At 40.2% G+C, this 23,935-nt stretch overlaps 1 protein-coding gene across 2 annotated transcripts; it reads right to left on the minus strand.

Moving 5' to 3' along the window:
• Window positions 1–23,412, minus strand: DNAJB14 (DnaJ heat shock protein family (Hsp40) member B14). Of its 2 annotated transcripts, none has more exons than XM_041424466.1 (8): window positions 23,095–23,412; window positions 17,332–17,506; window positions 8,335–8,480; window positions 5,322–5,507; window positions 4,855–4,949; window positions 4,090–4,199; window positions 2,703–2,875; window positions 1–1,000 (listed from the first exon to the last, which is right to left on the minus strand). In XM_041424466.1, exons 1-8 carry the CDS (start codon window positions 23,225–23,227, stop codon window positions 876–878), a joined length of 1,143 nt encoding a protein of 380 aa, XP_041280400.1. In that variant the 5' UTR covers window positions 23,228–23,412; the 3' UTR covers window positions 1–875. The 2 variants fall into 2 exon arrangements, with proteins under 2 accessions (XP_041280400.1, XP_041280398.1); XM_041424464.1 differs by having other exon boundaries at window positions 2,699–2,875.
• Window positions 23,413–23,935: the final 523 nt, after the last annotated feature.

A 23,935-nucleotide genomic window follows, 5' to 3' on the forward strand; every position in this document is an offset into this window, starting at 1 on the left:
TTTTAGTGTTAAGATTTTAGTGTTGCATGTTTTCCTCCACCTTTCCAGTGAAAATTAAGGAAGCTATGGATGCATGTTAACCATACGTATGGACTTACTACTACTGGAATACCAAATGGCAGAGCTGCTGTAAACTGCTGCAAGTACTAAAAGCAATGTTTGTAATGGTCTGTACAGCATTTGCAAATATTTACTTTGAAAAGAGATTAGTGTAGTTCTTATTTTTCTCAGCATTGCTTAGAAATGCTAAAAAACTACAACAGCTAAACTGCTACTCTACACCAGATCAATTAACCCCAACAGATATTTAGGAATATATGCCATTATATTTAAAAATACCAAGTTCCTCTAAGTGGTAAACCTAGAAGATTTTACATAGAGTTAGAGATAAAATATTAAAAATTATTGTTTCAACTCCACACACTTGACATCTGAATAGGAGTGATGTAATCATACCATTTATTCCATCAGTGAGACAAAATGTAGTATGGAACTAAATTTCTGAGATTTTTAAATAGAAAGTCATTTAACTCATATATACACAAAGAGTTCTTTCCACAGATATTTACATGGCAAATATGTTAGAGGAGAACCACTATGACTAAGTCTCTACAAGTATAGCATCCTTTCTGAGCTATTCTCTCTGCTGAAAGAATTCACAGAAGCTTTGAAGTAAAATCTAAACAATTAAAGTTACCTATATTTCACAGTAGGTAAAGAAGCCGTTAAATGATATTTCAGCATAAGGTTTCTGGAAACAGCTACACAGTAGAGTTTTACATCCACCCTCTTTTCCAGCATCCATGGTGAAACTAAATCTCTTCTCAGTTCCAGGAGAGATAACAGCATAGGTAAGATGTGTGTGTAACCGTAGCTCATCCTCCTCGGTAGAGGCTGGTCAGCCGTTCTAGCTCTTTGCAGTTCTCCATGGACATGGACTCTGCTTTCTTTCGGAGGCGGTCGTCTCGATATACTTTTGCTGCATAAAGTAAGTCTGTTTCTTTAAGGAGAAAAGAGAAAAGATGTTTTTTGGTTACAAACTGAATACTTGGCACATGACAGAGCTGTAAAAAACACCTCAGGTTTTAATCCTTGCCCTTTTTGCCTTCTCTCTGTTCTAACTTCCCTCAGACACCACTGAAACAGCACTGCTACAGTTTTCCTTTGCTGGATCTTTGTAACAATTCCATCTTTTTGAGCAGACAAAGCTGTATCAGCCTTCCAGCTCCCTCAGAGTTCATACATACAGCAGTATCTGATTAACAAGAAAAAAACACACCCTACAAAAATCTCCGACAATAAAATAACAAAAAATCCCCTACTACTTCTGTCAGACCTCATGAAACATTACAAATACAGGCCACTACAAATACAGGCCACTCTCAGTGATCCTGCATTGTTTGATACCTCTAGCATCTTGTCTGTGCCCCAAAAAATCCAATCTTAATGTTATACCCTTTACTTCAACTGATGCTGATTGAGACTGTCAGTGTTCAGAGTTATTAATAAATAAGAGCTCTCTGTATTATACTGGTGCTCAACAGCTTGACATTGCTGAGCACTGTCATTCTGTAAAATCTTTTTTGTCACTTCAACTCAAAATGCAAGACATTGTTAAACATCAATTAACCCTGGATAGATTTTAACTGTCAAAGAAATTTAACACACAACAGGTATTTTAAATCCATAAAACCACAAAATCAGCTGTTTCTATAATCAGAAAAAAAAAAACCCAAAAACATTAGGAGCTTCTTACTCAAAATCACTTTAGGTAGTTTTCACAACCTGATAAATTACAAGTACCAAACAACTGGACTGCAGAGACCAAAGCTGGGCAGGAACATGTGATCTGACTCAGAGAATTGCATTCTATTTGCTTCTGGTCAGTTTAGTGACAGTTCATTAATGAATTATTTTTCCAGTTAGCTGTGACTGAAGCTCACCACCTGAAAAGTTAAAACCATCTGGTTTCAACACTGATGTAATTTTAGCAGTGCTCTTCCCACAGAGCTCACAAAATGGTCACAGATAACAGAATAACTGGTTAGAATTGATGCTGCTTTAGAAAAGGCTGGTGGTGCTCTTCAGTGATCTTATGCTTTAACACCGAATTCTAGGTTTCTGAAAAGAAGTAACTCATTTTATAATACTAGACTGGAGAAACAGATGGCAAACTAAACCCCCTTGTTTTACAGGATGTGCTGCCTGTCCTTGGTTGCCTGGAAAAGCAGTGTTTGTATGTACTGTGGTCCAAGGCAGATTATTTTTTCGTCTCTCTGGAAACACCTATGTAAGCTTCTGGTTTATTTATTTACTTGTATAAAAGCACGTAGGGAAATGAGCTATTGCCATGATAAAGTAATGTGGAAGACATGAGAATTCTGTGAAATCACAGTGAGTTAAGGACAAAAGCTTTGTCATTATCAATTTAGTGTAGTCTTTCATTTTCTGAGAAATGGTCACAGCTAATAAAGCAGCAGGTTAAAATTGCTGATAATTCGCAAATGGTTGTTAGATCACTGAGTAAAATTCAAAAACTAAGTGACACTGGGGACAGTTTTGAAGTGAGAAACAGCAGGAGACCTTACCCTTACTTTTGCATTGAGATATTGTAATAGTACAAGCACTTCCTTCTTGTCTCAGGCAATTTATTTTTATAGTAGTACATGATTTCATGAAATGACACATATTACCAAACTTACTTTGTTGCCTCTCCTTCCAACAGTTATTACGAATGTTGGATACATAATCTTCTTCCACACTCTTTTCCACTTTCTGTAATGACACTCCTTTGTATTCATTTCTAAAGTCCTTATTGACATAATAAATGACACCCAAATTTTCTGTCTGCATTTTTATGGTCTGCCCTGTACTTCTGCAAAATAGGAGGCAGGGGAAAGAAAGACTAAATATTAATTTGATTATTGTTTTTACACCACAAATAGACTTAAAAAAATATTGCCATTACAGAACAATATCAGCACATTCCTAAATTTGCCATTTTGAGACAAATAATGAGAAGAATGGCTCTATAATCTGCTAGAGAATAAAATTATTGCATTTACCAAAACATTAAACTTCTGCTGCTTAAACACTTGATCTCAAAAAAAATCCACTTTACTAAGACACTTATTTCATACCTCTTTAGCCAAATATAAGTTTTAATAATAGAAAATTAAATTCAAACTCAACAGAAACAGGTCAGTATTCTGTAGCAACCCAGTACAGCATCCCCATTCTGAAATGCTTGCTGCTAGCCCTGATAAAGTCATTTTCCTGCTGGCATTTTGTAGATTAAAAATCAAAGACCAGATGCAAACATTTTGGCAGAAAAGCTTTTCTAAGCATTACAACAGCTTAGTTGCAGAAGGGAAAAACATCCTACTCCAGAAACAGAGAACTTTGAAAAATAGGAGAAAAGAAACCTTTCTGTTGTGGGGCTCTGCAAGGAACTAAGGACCTTTAAAACCAGTGTGGTGAGTGGGCTATTTCCACCACTTACCACCTTTCTACCAACTGCACACTTGAACCAAGCTACTTATTTCTCACATGAAAAAAAAAAAGGTTTAAATATCCTACTGTATGAGACAGGTAAGTTTCACAAGTAGAATTCTTCACAAGAAAAAGATGATTTTACCATCACCTAGAATGAAGCAAAGAACAGCCAAGCTTCCCAGCTGTCATCATATTTAACACCTAAATAAGGATGAGAAAGTTGCTTTCAAATTCTTCACCTGCTACAAACACAGATTACCCCCCAAAGAGTAACAAGCTTTAGCAGATTTCAGGTTTTGGTTAACTGTGTTGGAGATGAAACATCTTTGCAACTTGCCATGTTGCATGGACCCACTGCCTTGTACTAGACCTCCTGAACTCCAGGTACTGCTGACCTCTTCTCCATTACATTCTCACAGCATGTTCTTCACACCTCAATTGTTCTGCTTCATCTACACCTTCCCTCCCTTTTCTTCACTGTGGGAAATCAAAGATCAACTAATGGAAGACTCTCTACAATGCTTCTAAGTGGGAGAGGGTGGTTTACATCACCTTCCCCTCTGCTTTAAGGTGATGTAATTAAGCATTACTTACGATCTTGGGTATAAGGCGTAAGGAGGGTTAGATACCATCAACTGGCTCAACAAGGAGACGAAGATCAACACAATAATAGGCATCAGCTGAATGACCATAGAGAAACCTCCCTAAGGAACAAAACAGAGTCAGGTATTTCATAAACCATCAAGCAAACAGGTAAATTCTGACAATACTTAATGCTAACTGTGACTTTTTGCTTTAAGCCTCAAAAGCTGCTAGGAAAACAGTAACTGCAAACACTGTGATATTACCTGAACTTTCAAATGCATACACAATATTCACACAGTGCTCAAGCTGCAGGAGTTCATGGCTTAGCACGCACACACAAGCAAGTACCAAATAAAAGCTGCATTCAGCTACACTGTATGCCATAATTTGGTCTCATCTATACAGGGATCTGTGGTTATACAGGACTAGAGACAATTCATGCAGGTGAATACTGGGCTGTAAGTTCAATTCTTACCTCAGCCCAAGTAAATTTTTCGATGCATACAAGGATTAGTGACCACAATTAGTGGCATATATAGATTAATAATACCAGTCACCAGTAAGAGACTGACATACAACATCAGGTTTACAAAACCAGGCTAATTACCTTCTCAAATTTGAATGCCTATTTACCAGTCAGTAAGCGAACCACCCACTGAAGTTTAAAATACCCAACTGGCAGGTACAAATCCTCCCCTACAGTACAGAGCTCCTGTACAATCACAATACTGAAAGCAAATTTTGTAGTTTAAAGCCAACAGTGCTTAAACTTACATCACCCCTCTCTTCCTCCCTCTCGTGCCCACTCTGACGGTGCTGGTTTGGATGGCTGTAGCCAGCACGACCATTAGAAAATGAGTGTACACTACCTGAGGAAGGAACATCCACATTTAAATCATGTACAAAAATACTATTTAGAGGTCAGTACAAAAGCAACATAAAGCACTTTACATTACTCCACAATAGCTCATAAAATTACATTAAGGTATCTTAAAAAGTTTCTTAAAGTAAGTATTGCTTTCAAAGTTGCTTAAAGTTAAGTATTTTAAGCTGTATGATAGTAATCCCAAAGAACTGATATTTTTGGGATTTAGCAACACTTGAGGGAAAAATAAACTGATGCAGATTGTAGAGCTGGGGTTCAAGGCTGTCTGGAATTATTCTACTGTTTTATCATGTCATAAACTCTAATGCCACTCTGGGCAGTACATCTTGACAATTATGCTGATGTATACGAATACCTGTTGGAAAGGCCCCTCCAAAAAACATGTTGAACAGATCCTCTGGAGTAATATCTGCCTCACAACCTCTATGGAAGTTGAATCTGCCATTGCTAGGGTGATTGCAAGTTTGCTCTTCACTGCCTGTAAGGTCATACTGCTTTCGTTTCTCGGGATTACTCAGCACAGCATACGCATTTCCAATTTCTGAAGCAAGGAATAAAACACAACTCCCATAAATGCATGATAAAAGCTGTTCCAGCATGAAAATGCAATTTCAAAGTAAAAAATAGGCAGCAAAATGATGCAATTTACTGTATGTTACAAAACAGCTACAGTAGAACAAGGTCCAGAAACATCTCCACTTTTCTTCGAATAGCTTCCACAAAGTTTCCCACCACCGCTATTCAAAGGCCTTTTATCCTGTTAAACAAGGCAGAAGGCAGGAGAGCTTTGTTTCCTTTTCTAGGGGAACACCTACCCTTGTGGAAATGTTCTCTCTCACTGCAGTTACAAAAAAAGCATCAAGCATTACAATGAGACTCTGAAGCTGCAGTTTGCTCTAGCAGCCTAGCTTAAAAAAAACATCATGGACTCAGCAGGTTTTCTTTGGTTTCATTTGGTGAGTGGTCATTTCTTGGAATGCATCAACTTCATTGCATACAAGAGTGTGAATGTATTTTTTCTTCATGCTTCTGAAGGTATTTATGGATTACATTAATAACACAAAGTTTTGCATGATGTAACCTGAGGAGTAGAGCATGCAGGTGTGACAGGAATGTGTGTGTTCCTCAAGTGGAAAATATGACCTCAGTGTTTGGAGGGCCTGGCCTGGATTCTTGTCCCTGTTCATGCCATGGTATCACAAATGAACAGCTGCCATTTTGGCAGCAGAAAGGAAAAAACCTCACTTAGGTAAGCACGGAAAATATCAGCAAGAAAACCCACATATACTGCTGACTTCAGAAGCTTTTTTCTTGCTGTGCACAGACATAATGACCTTGCAGACTGATGGAAAGTATGCATTGCCACTTGATGAACAATCTTCGCGCAGTCATATCTTCATTAAACCCTTTCTGCCTTCCTCTCTACTCTCTCCTCCAGGCCTCTCCAACAAAAGAGTTCTTTTGCAGCCAAGCAACCCAAGGCACAGGGATTATGATTTTCAGTGTTGAAAAGCCATCAGTCATCAGAAGTTCGTGAAAGGTGCAACACTATAACCTCAACACAGGCAAATAAGACTGTGGCTTTATAATTAATATTTTAAACGTTATCCAATCTAAGCAAAAGTTAATGAGTTTTAGCTACATGTATTTTAGGATGCCCTTAGGAAAAAAATGAAGCAATTCCTTTAAGTGGAGGAAAAAACTCAAAGGAATTTATGTGACCCTACTGTCACAATATGCCTGTTTGTTACTTGCTCTTGATTTTCTGGTGGTAATTCACAACAGATTTGATTCCAATATAATTTGCTTTTCAAAAAGGACATAAAAAGGAAAAAAAAAAAGCCACTGTTCAAAAGTTTCAAAGATAAGATTTTTGATTAAATGGATAAAAGACGGCAGAAGTTATTATATTTGCACAAACTTTTTGATTTAAAATTCACTTCAGTGAGACTGCTCAGTACAACAGATGAGTAGTACTACGTAGGTCAAGATCTAAGTAAGTACATTACTTATCACGAAATGCAATTCTGTTTTATAATGTGACCTTTCCTTAAAATAAAGCATTATTATGAAATAAAAACTACTGTTATGAACTCCTTTTCTCATGTCAAAAACTGATCAGATATCTTTAAAGGAAAACTAAACCATAAATTTACTCAGCCATACAAAAAGATTACGATAATTTAAATGCAAGAAAATTAAATAACTTTTGGTCAATGAGATTCCCCTACAAAATTTTTTGTTCATTTACTTATCTATTTAAAAACCAGAAAGTGAAATCCGGGTGAAGAAATTGGACTTGTAGAAAGTGCTCATGTTAAATAAAATATTAACAAGTCGATTTTTAACATTTTAAAGATGATTTGAAGTGCTATTAACAAGGAAGAACTATTTTATTCCCACTGCCTGAGACAATTTTATAGGAATAGTACCTTTTAGATAAAAACATCACATAGCTGTATTAAATGAATCAATAGCAATCAACTTTCCTGCTCTGCAGTATCTACTTTTCACCTGGAATTGTTAATATATTATCATAATTACCTCTTAAAGTCTGTATCAGAAGTCTTGCTCAGGACTTTTTTTTTCTTTTTTTCCCTCCCCAATTTAAGTGTTTTATCCGAATGATTTTTTCAAATGTCTGCATGTAAACCTCACACAGGAAAAAAATAAAAAATGTACCATGATCAGATTGTTTATGCATTATCATTTCTTACAGATTCACATTTTTCTTCATCTGAGATGAAGCTGTAGTTTTCTTTAAAAAGCTTTTTTTTAATAACTTCCCTTGTGTAGGGCTAAGCTGGGCAGCCTTAAATAAGGTCAAGTCAGACTGTAAATTTTACCTCAAAAATGGTCAAAGGCAACTACTAGTAAGGCCACGATTGAACTCAGGTGTTTTTAGGCAGAAAAAATAGTAAAACTGCAAACATACAAGAAATTCTAAGGAAGAGGCAACTTAGTGTGGCACCTGATTCAGTAAAAACTGCATTTTGCTATCAAGAATTGCTTTCTTTTATTTCTAGCTCAAGTACAGTAAAGATCCAAGGCAATAAAATTCAATGAATACATTAAGTCAACAACAGTAAAAAAGTGCAATTGGGTTTCAGAGGTCAAGTATTTGTCCCCTGTACTGAACATTACAGTCAATTTTCTGAAACCAAGCCCTACTGCCAAAGTCCATGTTATTTATCTATACTTCTAATATAACAAAGGTAAAATATTTTCTTGAATAAAAATGTCAGTTCAACAAGAGCTAAAAAACACATTTACATTTGTAAAAATACAAGTGAACAATGCAGATAAATATGTTTTATGTGGATGAAGTTTAATCATAAAAGAAATATAAAGTAAAAATGGTGTTTTACTTTTAAAAGCCTCTGTTGCTCCAGGTGCATGGTTTTTGTCTGGGTGGAATTTCAAAGCAAGTTTTCTATAAGCCTTCTTTAGGTCTTCTTCACCTGCATCCTTTGACACTCCAAGGACTTCGTAATAATTTTTACATTTCTTTATACTGCAAAAGAAAATGATGTAAAATGTTGCAAGCAGAAAGATGTAAAAGTAGTGGATTAACACACAGCTGTGAGTGAGGTCATATACTACACTGGTGCACTATATTACATCTTTTGCTTTCAATATAAATTATTTTTAAAATATCCACTCTAGAAACAAAGAATGTAATTTTTTTCACAATAAACTCAGAATTGTGCTTATTATGTACATTTCTTTTACTTCTACTACCACAGTTGTAAGAAAGGGTTTCAGTTTGCAACTACTGTAGCATTTCCTCATCCACAATTACATTAATATTGCTGTTAATAATGCATAAAAAGAAGGTTCCAAATTTACTTTGCACAACTAGTAGGTAGGAAAATGTGTTTTGACTATTAACAGCAAATGCACTTCAGTATGAAGGATATAAAACAAAGCAAACAATACCTCCCTTTCTCCAAACAAAAGTAAAATCATACCATCACTCAAGCATTCCCTTTTCAGGGAATAAAACATGTGAGAATACTTCTGCTGCTGGGAATGCACCTGGATCTTAACAATCTTTCTGTAAGTGTTTATATAAATTCAAAGTCACACTGTCAGCTCCAGCAATTACATATTTAGCTTATCTCATATAACCAAGTGTAGCATTTTTTAAAACTCAAACCTCAGAAATATTCTTTATGTAGGCTGTCTAACCCAGACAGGAAAAGCAAAATCTGGAAATGATGTAATGATTTAGTATAATTCACAATACCCCAGAAGAAAGAAAGAGCAGTTAGAGGAAAAGTGAGAACATTAATTCTTGTGGGCAGGAAGAACTGATCAAACTAGTAAATACAGCTTAACAATCAAACCAAGTTACTTGGGTAAGAATTCAGAAAGAAAAGGCTGAATCCCAAACTTGCACTGCAGAAATGAGGCACACTGACACGGGGTGCATGCCAAAAGAAATGGGCTGTTCTGAGCAAGAAATAGAAATTACATCCATAAATACTTTAAAAGCTTCATGTGAGTCTCCTCTCTTGGCTGTAATTTTATCTACATTCTCCTACATGCACAAATGTCTACGTAAATTTGGGTTTAATGTTTCCAAGTCTATACACAGAGCAGCCATGTGGAAAACAAGGGGGCAAGCCAGCCTCTGGCACTCCCATGAAAGAAGTATGGGTATCCTGTAATTAAGGGAATGTGAGTATCACAAGTACAACCACACCAACATGTGTGGTCCACCCTACTTCACAGATTGATGAAATCAAGTTTCATTTGAGGGATCCTTTTTCCTGCATTCAAATACAGAAGCTTTTATAGAAGCCTTGGTGTAATGCTCACAAGAGCACTGAAATGAATGTATGCAGGCAGCTGCCAACACAAACATCCTGTGAAATAAATATAGCTCATTATATTGAAGTAACATTTAATAAGCTCCAATTAGGAAGCTGATAGAGCTAACTAAAAAGAACACAGTGAATCCATCAAGAAAGGATGGAAAGAAAATGCATTAAATTATACTCTTGAGTACTGGAAACTTTTTTGGTAATCTGCACAAGCAGAAAGAAGTGTGGTAATGTACAGATCCTTTAATCCATAGACTCAATGCCAGGATGACTTATGTACTGTACCAAGAACGGGTAGCTTTATTCAAATGTGTAACCGTATCAAATTAAGCTTTTATTTCATGGAATTGCTATCTCAGTATCCAATCTAAGTTCTCTTCAACAACTGCTTCTGAGCTCTCTGTTTGTGGGCCAGACTCTTCAGAACTTTGGTTGGTATAAAATTACATAGCAAGCCATCAATGTTTAGCGAAGTTGTTATTGTTTTAGCATTAAAACTCTGATGTTCAACACCCATTCATGTGTTTTTAAGCACTGTGCATCAACAACTCTCTCCCTCAACAGCATATTGTCATTTTTCATGAAAAAAACCTAACATGGAAGTTTATTTACTTGCAATATACATTCATTTCACAACTCTAGGATGCCAAAAGGAGAAATATTGGGGAAAAAAAAAGAGGAATGCAACAGATGCCAACCTGTACTTCTAACTCCCCAAAACCCACTTGAGAGCTCTCTCCTGCTCACAACCAGTGGATGTTCCACAGTGGATGACCCTCAAAGGAGAAGCAGCAACGGTGGGTATCTACCAAAAGATCTACAGGATTAATGCAATCACCTCCATGCAACAGCTATCCTGAACCTGGCCCACAACTGAGGTATTTTTATTACTGAGAAACATGTTCAGCCGAGGTATAACACATTTCTCTTTTTTCTTTGCAAGTCTTTCTTAGTGGTAAATGAAAAATTCTCCAAACACAAATGTGGAACATGCATATATGTATGGAAATTTTGCAGTTCAGTAGGACTTTGGATTAGGCTGATCAAGCTTTAAAGCTAGAAAACATTAAATTATCTTACAAATTCACAGGGGGAAAACCCCATACCCAAGCCTGGAATTTTCAGCAGTGACCTTGTGCTATGAAGCCCTTGCCACACTCTGCCATTAGCCAACAGTTTTACACCATTGCTTGGCCACCACAAGGAAAAACCACCTGGACTGTAAGTCACCAGCATCTGATTAATGCAGCTTCCTCCTGGGAGGGAGTCAGTGACTTTTGCCAGGAGGTTGCTGACACAGCACAATTCAGGGCAATCATAACAGGATAACACCTCCGTTTTTCCCCCCTCAGCTGAGTTCATGTGAATTTTGCACCAAAACTTGCACTGGGGATGATGGAACAAGCAAAGATGATTAGCAGGTGCTTTCCAGTTAAACAAAGTTACCACTGTTTGTGATGTACTCCTGAGAAGAAAAAACTTTAATGCACCACAAACGGAACCTGGTAAGTCAGTTTATCACAGGACAAACTGTGGGGTCACCAGGACTCAGCTCACACAGCGCTGTGCAGCCACAAGGCTTCTCTAACACTGTTGGGTGCACACTCAGATGCCCCATCCTTCCTCATCCTTTAAGAGATACCCCAAGTCTTCTTCCCCCAAAACTCCACTCTCCTGATGAGAAATTTCTCTCCAGCTGCTGGAAGTTGTTGGAAGCCATGGCCAACTTGATTCTTGCCCCTCAGAAGATGCAGAGATTTCTGGACATAGTCCTCACCTTTTACTTTAGTACACTGACCTCTGACAATCCCCACTCAGCCAGAAACCTTCACCTGCACCACTGAATTATCCTGTGGAGATTTGTCATGGGAAGGCAGGTGGATAGAAGGATGCATTCCTTTCTCACTTTTCTCCTACTACAGGGCACAAAACTCAGCCACTAAACGCAGGGAAAAATTAAGGGTAAAACCAGTGGAGGTTCTAGAAAAGCCCCATCACTGATGTTATTGCTGGCTTTTAACTGCACCTAAAACCCCTGCAACACTCTCAAGCATAAACAACTTCCTGAATGCTGCATTGCAAATTATTGTTTGTTTGATCTTGCTGCCCTTAAGGCACTGCAGTTCCTACTGCTTGTTTTCTTGCACATGTAAACTCCATGCAGACATTTATTTTTAAAATGCTCATGTACACACCACTTGCTTACCCATTCTGTATTGAACAGGTTATTTTTGTTGTTCTTTATTTCTGGCTTATTTGAAGTTTGGTGTTTTCACTGATACTTTGCTTGGGGTTTTGTTTTTTCTGTGAATTGCTTTTCTTGTACTTTTCATTTCTGGTTGGATCACTTCTGTATCTGAATTACTATCAAACTATTTCTGTTAATTCTCTCCTTGTTGAATTGTTAGTCCCCTGCCAACACCTTGGCACTGTTCTTCTGATTAACAGATTTGCTGGCTGTTCCTGAAATAACACCCGACTTTTACAAAATAGACTTCTCAAACTGCAGGAGAGCAAGTGATGGCCTACATTTATCCCCAGTCTGTTGACAGAGGTATCTCATCACGACTTGCAAAGCTCCACGATCCCAGCCTGCAGCTGACAAGGCACCTGCAGAACTGGTCAGCCAGCTTCAAACTGCAGCACCAACAACTCTGCTGGATGCTGGGCTCCTCTCCATGCTCTGATGGCTGACAGCAGAGGAAGCCCTTCAGGTCCTGAAACGTCTCTTCTCACCTGCAGAAACCCTAGGGCTGCCACCACTGGCTCTCCTGTGACTACAAAATGATGTGATCCTAATGCTGTGCTTGTCAGATCACTTTTCAAATCTACAATTCAGATTAGGTCAGCACTGCCAGCTTTTATCAGATTAACAAAACCTATCAGAGATGCTTGCCTTACTGTATCAAATACCTGCAGCAATGCACAATCATGAAATTTGGAGTATGATGAGATATTTCAAAGGGTCTTCCAAAGCCTCACAGGAACAGCCCAAAAGACAAATACCTCAACCAGAAGCATGTCAAGGGAGCCACAATTATTTCTCCCAATGGTAATCTGAACTAAGCAGCACAGTGAGTAGCAATGTGAATGTTAGTAACAAAGAATCCAGCAAGAGGAAGCTATACTGACTTCTGATCCTAGAGTTGAGCAGAAAAACACAGTAAAATGCAGACCAAAATCTATACAGGTCAAATTTCCAATTATGCCAGAGAGCCTGATGCAAATGGTATCTTGCAGCTGAGCTGGGAATGTGCCAGTCACAGTTTGGGTGGCAAACATGGCCTGAAAGAAGCGCTCTAGATTGGGAAGAGAAGGTCACAGCATTGTCAAGGAACTCGAGCTGGTACCAGCATATCCCTAGTTTCTGAAACAAATGCAGAACTCTCAGACTTCTGTTGCACTGATAGATTCAACAACACATTAGGGTGCTTGTCTTACTACCTTGCTCTTGGATGCACCTGATCAGTTTGTTTCTACTGTGTGTATTATATGAAATAGTCAAGGCTGTGTTTACATCAACATACTTTTCTCCAGATTTTATTTAAGCTTTTATTTTAGTTCTGACCTTTCTGACAAAGTCTATCATGTCTTCTCTGCCACTTTTCTGTGACAAGCTCTATGACTATGATTTCCACCTTTATTTCTCAACCATTCAACTGGATATTCCAACAATTCATGGCAGCTCCACAGCCTAATTAAAGGCATGCCCTGATTTCTTTGCTTTGGTGGTTTGGTTTTTTTTTCACACATATTGATTGCTCTTATTAATCCTCTTCCAGTTAATTATCTTCTCGACACCAAGCTAGAAAAGAACCAATATCACTCTTTTTGCTGGATTTGCAAAAGTGTCAGCAGAATGCCTGGAAAAAGTCAGTCACACAACTTATATTCCTAGTTTGATCCATGAAATACGTAGAGACAATTTTTTTGTTCACTACATGAATTCAAATCAAGCTACAGATTATTCCTGACCACTACTAAATGACACTTAATACTGCCTTGCAAGGTTTCTACAGAACTCATGCTTCTATCTCAAAGATCCAAATACAAAATTTGATTCTTGTGCTTTCTTCCAAGAAGCAGGCACTGGCAAGGCAGGAAAAACAGTATTCTGTTGACCACAGTTTTCACAAGACAACAATGCAAATTTAGCATACTACTAGTCATGTCAGTTTTCTTTCAGATGTCAAAAGGGTAATATGGAATACATGCTATGGCTTATTGACTGAAAAAGAAAAAGACCAAAGAGGTCAAACACCATGTGCATCTTAAGATCATTTAAAGAGAGCCTGTATAAAACATACAATATGAAAATGCTTCATTTTTTGTCGTGCATGTGGTTCTCACACATTAGTCTTAAGCTGACATTGCTTGTGTAGCTTTCTGGAGACTGGAGACTTCTAGGGCACTTGCTCTAAGAAGGCATTATGTGCCTACTGTGGGTCCTAGCATATTTCTGCTAGCCTCCTGTCAGTATCTCCCACATGCAGGTCACCTAAGCGTGTTAAGACAACTTGATCCAGTTCTCAGTGACAAGGTAAGGATCATTAAGAAAAGGATGCTTGTACTACAGATGGGATTTTCAAAGCATTTCCACGAAAAGCAACAAAGTGCTGCGGTATCTCTCAACCTTCAAACTGTCACAGTGAAGTAGCGAGCACAGCTCCCACAAAGAGCAGCATTACCCAGCACTTATGCAATCAAAGGAAATATGTTACATCTTACGCTTCTCCCTGTTGAGCAGCTTGCAAGCTCACGTAATACTCCACAGAACTGTTATGGTAACTTGCTAGTGATCAGTGTCCCCTGTGTATGTGGAAAAAATGAAGCCAGCACAGAGATGCTTGTTTGTACTTGTAGCTACTCACACTACTAGAGTAACCCTGATGAAAATTAATGCAGCAAAATTAGTTACATTGCTCCAAGCATGTCCTCACTATGCTTCTTAAATCTGCTGTCACAAGCAAATTCAAGATAGCTATACAATTCCAGGAACTTTAATCAGTGATCCAAGCCAGGGAGCTCAGAGTCAGTCGCCCTGACAGCTCAGTAAAGCTTACAACAAAGGCATTGGAAATGGCATGGAAGTGCAGCTGAAAGCAGAAGCGCTTTCCCTATGTCTACATTCAGTTACTGAACCAAAAACTCCTGAAGGGAAGAACATTTGAGGATAATGACTTTTTGAATCATGCACATGCAAACCACTCTATCTGTCTGATGTCCATACCAAGTGTCAGAATTTATTGAAGTCTGGAGGTTTTGCTACCTTGCTGTCCCTTACAGCAAACTTCTTCCCTTACAGAAAAAAAGACAACAACTGGGCATGAAACACTGTTTAAAACCACTTCTTTTCACACACTATTTCTTTAACCAATTCAAACATCTGAAAACCATTCCACTGCGGTAAAGCAGAAGCATATGGCAGCAACAAACTCTATTCTCTAAAGAATATCCTCCCCAAAGGGGCATGTTTCATTTAATTGGAAAAATCTGGGGCCTGACTGAAGTGTCTGTCATGTTTCCAACTAGAAAGCTCATTCTCACTGTGGTTTAAACATGAACTTTCTCTCAGTTATCATCACTGAATGAGTTATATTTTTCCATTTAGTTTTAGGCCATTGCTTGTATTTAATTCTGCTCTCCTTGGCAAGGCACGCATGTTTTTTAATTCTTTACCACCAATTTTTTAAGTGGTTTATGTCACTAAATAATAACATGACAAACATTTCAAAACTTGCTCTGTTGATCACTGCACATTAAACAAAAAAATCCATCTCTCTCTAAAGGTTCATGAACTGCTGTATTAAAAGATGGCAGCGTTCCCCAAGTGAAGGTGAAGATATTGTTTTAACACATGATTTTAAGTGGTATGTTAAACAAACAAACATGGGCTGTTCTGCAAGGTATGACAATCACTTATTTCGCAAAGATCTTGGTAGGTTTTAAAACTCCATATTCAACATTCGATATTCTTGAAGCAATGTTGCATCAAGATTATTCTCTATGTGCAATTCTTGAACACCCCTAACTCCGCTCCTGATCTCAAGAAACTGGATTAAGTCCATATAGCATCTAACAAATCCCTTCAAGAAAGCAATACCCAATATCACAAAAGCCTACCAGAGAAAAAAAGGTAGCTCCACAACACCATTTCAGTCAAGACAAAGCAGGCAACATACCTTCTGCTAAAACAAACAAACAGACTGATCTTGCAGGGAGCCTGATGTTGAAGCAGACTGCAGCTCAGAATGGCACGTCACAGGTGAGTGACTGCTGGCACCAAGACAGCCCTCCTTGCAGCAGCTTTCTGGGAGAATGTGACATGCCTTATTTTGACCTAAGCCACATTTACAGAGGACTTCTTTCTGGATATTTTGTCTCACATACGTGTATCCAAACACACATTCCACATTCATTTTAACAAAAAATATACAGGCTTATCTGTGTTTTACTTTAGATGTATCACAAAAGGCAATAACATTAATTAAGCAGAGATGATGGCAAATGAAAAGCACTAGTAAATAACGCCAAGAGGATAACTATGTGAGAGCTGCTGCTGTCTACCTGCCTGAATGCAGTTTCTGTATCAACAAATAAAAAAGTACTTCTTGCCTCACTGTTAGCACAGCTGAACAGATTACTGAAATTCAAGAAGATCCCAAGAGCATACCAACAGTAACATACAGATGCACATAAACCGCCCCCCCCCAAATTTCTCTTATGCACAACATCCAATATACACAAACTAGGAGACAGGGATCTCCTGATTTTCCTTCAAGCTACCTTGAAAATATTTGGGTTAGGTTTATCTGAAAATACTGGGGTTTGAGCTGTGCAATTTCCTTGCTATATCCATATTTCTTTAGCACAAACCCAGGCACATATGAAACAATATTTTTCTTGCTCCTACAGCCAGCAAGAATGCAATAATAACACGACTTAAGACTTACTTGCCTCAAAAGGGCATTTTTATTGACCTTTGTTTCTTTTCACACATCCTTTCCTGATGTCACCTCCTCTTAATACTATCAAGCTGCACTAAGCAGAGTTTATACTGCAGCTCAGATGATGTATTCCAGTGCTTCTCAGACACCTTTACATTCAAACCAAAGTAATTTTAACATTTGTCTAAGTCCACTCTTAAGACCAGTACAGCAAGATTAGCTTGAAAATAAACTTTAGGTGTGACCATGTATCTTTAGTATAAAAATATTGAATAGAAACACTGTCCTGCAAGTTGTACAACAGAATTTTTCCATTTACCATGAGATCGTTTCAATAACTATTCTGAGTATTATTTTTCCATAAAGCAGCCTTAATAGTTTGAAGAAAGGAGTAGCATCTTTCTTGCAGAAAGTGATAGCGTCTCATTTGGTGTTTAAAACCAGCAAAGCTCTTCCTTCCAGTCAAAGTTCAGTACCAGTAACCCCTCTGAGCTAACCTCAAACTTCCTGTGGCTCCTTTAGATGACAGAGTTGAAAGGGTAAGTAGATAATACACAGAATGAAAAGCAGCGACATATTTAAGCCATACCTTAATACTCCTTCCATTTGGTCTTTGTTGTAGCCTTTTCCACTTTCACCTGCAGCAGATGCATTGCTCTCCTTCGCGCTATTGGGCTTACTTTGATCACTGTTACTGGCTGGTTTTCGGCAGTAAGCTCCTCCCCCAGCAGCACTTCCATTCTTCGTAATAGCTTCCAACAAAACTATAAAAACAACAGTATATCATAGTATCATTACAGGTACTAGTGAGCGAGTCAGGGCTCTCAGGTATCTAAGATGAGAGCACCACATAACAAGACTTGCTGCTATGTCCTCCTTCCTTACTGATCACCACTTTGCGCCACAAATGGTTCTGCAGCCAGTCTAACAATTCCTTTTTGTGGCAAAACTATGGAAAAGTGTTTCAAAATTAGTGAACGGCCTCCTCCCATCCATCTCTGCCAAGGTAATGTAACACTGAAGAGAATTTGTCCAGGTGCTTCATTTCTAGATGTTTTTTAGAGGCACTAAACCTGTGCCTTGGGGTGAAAACATCAGAACAAGCAACTGCAAATTGAAGAAGAGGAACTAACCTTACACGCTACAGAAAGTACAAAGTATGCCACACAGACACCAAGCCCATCTCCAGCACATTTCAGTTCCTACAGTACATACCTATCTGTAACCTGAGTCATGATTGCCACAAACTGATGCTCTATTCCTTCCAGGCAATATCAGCTGAAATTCAAACCACTATTAAAGTGCCACAACCAGCCAAGGACCAGCCAAGTACACCCAACTCAAGACCTGAATCTTGAAAACCAGTTGGCTTCTGCTAGTCCTTGAAATCCTCCTTCATTCCATGTTCCAGCAGATCTCAAATTTAGCAGTTTTAATAAACATTATACACAAAGTCTGGTTTTTCTTTCTGTATGTAAGCCTGTATTTTGGGGGTACCTGTCTTAGCAATGAATCAGAAACAATACCATTCTAACATAAGGGACTGCACACAAAGTATAATACAGATCAAAGATTATTAAATAGTCCACCTTTCCTGAAAACAGATTCCTTCAGAGCAACATGGCAAACTACATAGGCTAAATTTGTTTCATAAAGAAAATTAGTTACTATCTGCATGAAAAATGCACTAACAAAACCTGCTAAGGAAAAATGTCCTCTGCACTGTGAAAGCATAGCACTTTCTTCTAGAAAGCCAGTGGGAAGAATCCTTAAGAATTTTCTCTTAAATTAAAAAAAAAAAATTCTCCTCTGCTTAGCATGGTCTTCCTTAGAGCATCAGAAAACTGGGATCCTACACATCATAGCTTGTGTACCACAGGAAGAATAGAAAGTGGAGCTTTGTTGAAAAGGAGAGCCACTTCTTAAAAGCTCCCCAGTATTTACTTTTCCATTCCATTATTGGTGAATAGCTACACTCAGCCTGAAGAAAGTCAGCTGACTTCAGAGCCAGTCCTGCCCTCTGCCTGCCTCAGCAAGACTCACGGATTGATCAGATCAGCTCTTTACAGCAGACAGAAGGAAAAAACTAAGCTTTAGATGCCTAGTTGTAACTGAGGGCATGCTCTCACTACAAATGAAATTTGGAGCTTGAAAACAGGACAGCTGCAGCTGCACTATGCATTATAACTGAAGGACACATTCAATATTTGTAATACTTTAATATCCTCCGTTGTGGCACATGAAGTTCTGAGGTAAATGAAGTAATAACAACTCCAACAAGGTGACCACGTCTGCAGATTAAGAACTAATCAAGAACAGAGCTTTGAACAGACAGTGCCCTGGGAATTAAGGATTTCAGTCTGCATGTGCTCCAAAGAAGTGCTACCAGAAAACAAAACAAAAAAATAATTATTTTTCTATCCAGTGAGTATGACAATTTAACATTGGCATCACACAGAGTCCTACTGAACATGTGGCCTTCTTGAAACAATGCTTACTCAAAGTTTTGCACTTCCTCCTTTTATACTGGTATTGCTCTAGAAATTTCTCATCCCTGCACCAATATTTATGCAGAACCTGTGGGAGCAGAAATGCAGGCATGGCGATGGTTTGCATTTTCAACATCCAGTGTTTCTTCACAGCAAGCTCTGTGCCTCTAAGTCTCTTCATGAATAGGTTTGGTTGCAGTATACTTTAAAGATCACTATTTTCTAAACCCCTCCTCAGACCTCACAATGGAGCTGCATTGCTGAGAATACAATGCAGGATGCTTAAAAAAATCGAATTCAAATATATCAGTGTGAACTTCTTAAAATAGCAGAACACAGCGTACACAAACATGCTATTGTCCTACACTGAAAAAGAAAACCACACAAAGGGTATGGGGCCATTGTTTCCTTCAAACAGAAGATACAGTCTAGATATTCAGAAAGTTCTCTGACTCTTCCATGAACTGCCTGTGGTAAAACCAGCTGTTAGATTATTCCACTAACACTGCACTTAAGAAAACCTTCACTGTGCATCTAGTATTTCAAAATAGGGCATACGGGGAACCAAAAACTTATTTTGTTAGCAGGTAAGACAACGAATCTTATCTCTGAGTGTGTCTGAAGCCTCTCTTGTGTGTACTATTACCTGCTGTTGAATGAAAGATCCTTGGACTACATTTGATTCCATTATGCATTGAACATGATTCCCCTCCCCACCTACTTTCACTAATGGAAGAATTCTGTTTAATTCAGAACTTGTCTTAATGCAATAGTCTAAAAACTAAACTGACATGCTCCCAAAAAACTTGTTTTTAAAGGCAGCATCAGAAATGGGGCAAAAAAATCTTAAGAAGCACTAAAAAATCAAGTTTCCCTTAACATTGTTTTCTGCCTTCAAAGAGAATGGCACCTAAGTTTGAAAGGGACATCTTGTCCTTTGTTACCTTTAAGCTCACTCTAAAAAATCTTTTCCAGACAAGCGATTAGGTTCTGTTCAGTTGCAAGATGAATCATTAGCAAAAACCAAAATCAAACAATTTTTTGAACAGCTGAAACATAAAACAATTTTCTAGCAAAGAATGACGTCAACGTGGACACTGCTACTATGAAGTCATTAGCTCAGAATCATTAAACAAGCACTGACCTTACATTTCACACTAGTAAAGCCTTAAAATAGCACTGCTGCAGTCAGCGTGTTTCAGGCAGAAGCTTTGTTTAGCAAAACTAAACTTCACTGACAGTGCTGAATGCCCTTTAAATGTAAATGTTGCCAAAAGCAGATCACACATAGTATTGTTTCAGAGACAATAGTTAAAACCTATTATCTGCCCTTTTGTAATCCACTACAACATCAGGAGGAGGAGGAAGCTCCCACCAGTAAAAGATTCAGCACTACCATTCTCATTGCTTTTATGACTGACAACTTCGTTTGTGAAATGGTGGGCAATTGTTCTCAAAATGATACTGAAGGTACAGCATACGAATAATCTGCAACTTCAGGGAGAAATTTGTTCAACCACCTTCTAACTCACACTCCAGAGAAAAATAAGTGAGCAGACAGACAACTGGGGCTGCACCACATTGTCCTAGCACCATAAAAACCCAACACATTATGACTGTAAAATGAGAATTTGTTAGAACTGATGGGCTCACAAAACCTTAACTGCTTCTTTCTCTCTGATATGTGCTATGACACATTTTTGATTATCTGAATTATGAATTACAGGTTGGATTTTTTTCTTCAAGTGGATCCCCAACTAAAAGATGCCAATGAGAGCAATTTAATTTGTTCTTAGTGTAAAATGCCAGTTGTAATTTATTGCAGCCCTTCCAGAACCTGTCCTGAAAAAAAGAGTCTGTGTCCTTGCACTTTACTGCACTTTTAAGAGGGCCATTTAAGTACCTCAAACTTTAAAACCAAAATAAATCCAATGAGTTGGTGTTGTTTTGGGAGGAAATGAAATGAGTTTAAAAGATTTAACCACCTCCACAGATAGAAAACTGAAGCACAGAGATATTAAATGTTCAGAGTCCCCTAATTTCTAAGTACCTAGTTCAAATCAGGCCTAGGGCCTGAACTTTTTCAGTGGTATTAGGGCATGTGCATTCTCTTTAGCTTCAGATGGAGCTTTAACTGCCCACCAGTTCCACAAATCAGGCCCTTGTTTCAAGCTGAATACCTGAAAAACGAAGCACAAACAATTAGCTGGTCACTAATGGAAACAGTGTGAACTGACTTATTTAACATACACAGAAATTCTGTGAAGCTTTTAATATAAGAAGACACAATTCCCCAGATTACTGCCCACTACCACAAGGCCAAATTCTTTTCCCCAGCTCTGTACCTCATTTGTGATTGACTTTGCTAATTTCCACAGTGAATAAAACAAGTGTCCTACAGACAATAGCCTAATTAGCCATCTATTTCTTGCACTGAATACTTTATAATGGTGGTTATGTAGTGGCAGTCCTACTTTGAAAAAAAAAAAACCCAAATGTTCAAAACAAGTCAGATTTTTTTTCCTGAAATCTACTTTAACTCTTATCTTTGAGATATAAGATACAAGCTGTGTGAAGCAGATGAAGATATCTGCTCTCCTTGGTGAAAGAAGCTGAACTGAAATCCTCTGCCTTCCTGCTCCTGACCAACACAGATTCCAAAAACCTCCACGTATTTGCATGCATGTCATGTTCTCAAGCCACAGAAATTTAGGGGAATATGGCTACATCCATACTGTCTTGCAGGAGAAAAAACCAAACTCTTGAAAAATTAAACACTAATTAAAAAGGAAAAGCACCAGTGAAATCTTCAATTATTGTTTGCATATAAGAAGAAGTCAGGAGATAAGAGGCCCAAAAATTCACTGCATCTCCTCACAGCAACTTCCAGTCAAGATCTGGCCTCGGACTTCCACTGCAGAAATGGCAAATGCTGAGGCCTTTAAGTGGTACAGGGCACTGAAGTTGCTCCTACTCCTTGCACAGCACAGACCACGTAAGTGAGAACCAGAGGAACGCAACAAGTCCCTGCTGCATCCAAAGGTGTTTTGAGCTGACTTCTGGCACTGTGTGACAGAAAGGCTCCAAGACAGATAACAGTCCTACATACACTGAAACCCTACTACTGTTCCTTTGAGACAATTATTTTTAACACTCTTCACTAAAAGGTTGCTAAGTATTTTCCCAGTTTTTAGTATGGAATAATCAGAAGAGCTAATTAAGTCTTGGGGGTGCCACATATTCCATTTTCTCTAGGAAAGGTAAACCCGTGTGCAATTCCTACGTGGCTGCTGTACAACCAAAAGGGAATGAAACGCAAGAAAACCCAAACCACAAGTATATTAGCGAATGAAGACGCCGTCCACTCTGGAGCTGCAGCTCTCATTGCAAGCTGTTAGAGAGGGGTGATTCACAGTGACAGAAAAGCAGCCAACCCAGCCTGTCTCGGCCTGGGGCCTGAGATGTCCTGATGTTAATCGGGGCTAAGCCTCGTCTGTATGGCTGCGCTTTTCCTGATGGCTGTAGGGAGGAGGGGGATGCAGGCGAGGAGCTGGGTGGGCGCTGGGAGATCCCGCTGGGAAGGGGGAGGTGAGCCCACTCCCGCGCAGCGCCCGACGCCAGAGCCGTGCCCTGGCGGGGGAAGGCACTGCCCCGAGCGCCGCTCCCGGGCACACACTCCGGCCCCTCTCCCAGCCGAGCCGCGCCCCCAGCGCCCCGGGCTGCCTTTGGGGCCGGTCCCGCTCGCCTCAGCCCGCACGGCCCCCGGGCAGGCCCCGCGCCCGCCTCCTGCGGGCCCCGCGGTCCCTCCGGGCTCGCCCCGACGGAACCGGGCCGCGGGCAGCGGGGAGGGGGCCGGGCTTCACCTCGGGCCGTCTCGGTCGGGTAGAGCTTCTGCGCCTTGCCCAGGAAGCGGAGGGCGCGGTCGCGGTTCCCGGCCTCCAGCGCCTCCCGCGCGATCCCGATGCACTTCTCGGCCTCGTCCCGGTTCCCCTCCATGGGCTTCTCCTTCCGCCGCCTCCGCCCGCCGCAGCGCAGAGAGAAGGGGCCCGAAGCCAGAGCGGAGGCGGGCGGCGCGGGGCGTCAGGCGGGGCTGCGCTCACTCCGTAGGGCTCATCCCGCCGCTGCCCCGGCGCTGCCGCAGCCCCAGCGCGGCGCTCGCACCGGCGCCAGCCCGGCCGCCCCTTCCGGGCCCCGCCGCGCATGCGCCGCCCCGCCCGCCCGGGCTCCGCCGCGTCCCGGCCCGGAGCGCTGGAAGGGCTGGGATTGCTGGAAGGGCCGGGAGCGCGGGGGTCGGCCGCGATGGAAAAGTACCGAGCGCGCTGCCGCAGCACTGCGGCCCCGCAGGGAAGTGAGGGCAGCCCGCGCGGTGCCGTGCCCTGCTGTGCCTTTCGGTGCTCATTAGCACCTCGCTAATTAGCGCCATCAGTCTCGGCCCGGCGAGGAGTGCTGGCCCAGGGAAGCAGCGCAGCGCAGAGGATGCGCTAGCACAGGGCTCAGCAGCGGCTCGGATCTGGGTCAGCGCCTGCCAGCCACAGTGCTGCGGCACAGAGTGCTGCCTCCCGGGCCGAGCCGAACGCCAGAGCCTGCTCTCAGCACAAGCAAAGCTGTTCGCGGATTCCACTGCTGACTGCAGCTCTGCAAGGCAGGCAGCTTGCTACCCGCAGCTGCACACAGTAACCATTCCCCTCTGCCCTAACAAAAAGG

This window comes from Onychostruthus taczanowskii, unplaced genomic scaffold (genome assembly GCF_017590055.1).
Source record: "Onychostruthus taczanowskii isolate IOZ18803 unplaced genomic scaffold, ASM1759005v1 scaffold82, whole genome shotgun sequence".
NCBI classification, from domain to species: Eukaryota; Metazoa; Chordata; class Aves; order Passeriformes; family Passeridae; genus Onychostruthus; species Onychostruthus taczanowskii.

What these genes read in the sequence shown, in the direction of transcription:
- DNAJB14 (XM_041424464.1), bottom strand. Translation starts at nt 23,227, where the DNA reads ATGGAGGGGAACCGGGACGAGGCCGAGAAGTGCATCGGGATCGCGCGG. An exon ending in CAAATGGAAGGAGTATTAAG is followed by an intron (nt 8,481 to 17,331) that starts GTATGGCTTAAA and finishes TTTCTTTTGCAG; the next exon opens with TATAAAGAAATGTAAAAATT. An exon ending in AGCAACAGAGGCTTTTAAAA is followed by an intron (nt 5,508 to 8,334) that starts GTAAAACACCAT and finishes TCCTTGCTTCAG; the next exon opens with AAATTGGAAATGCGTATGCT.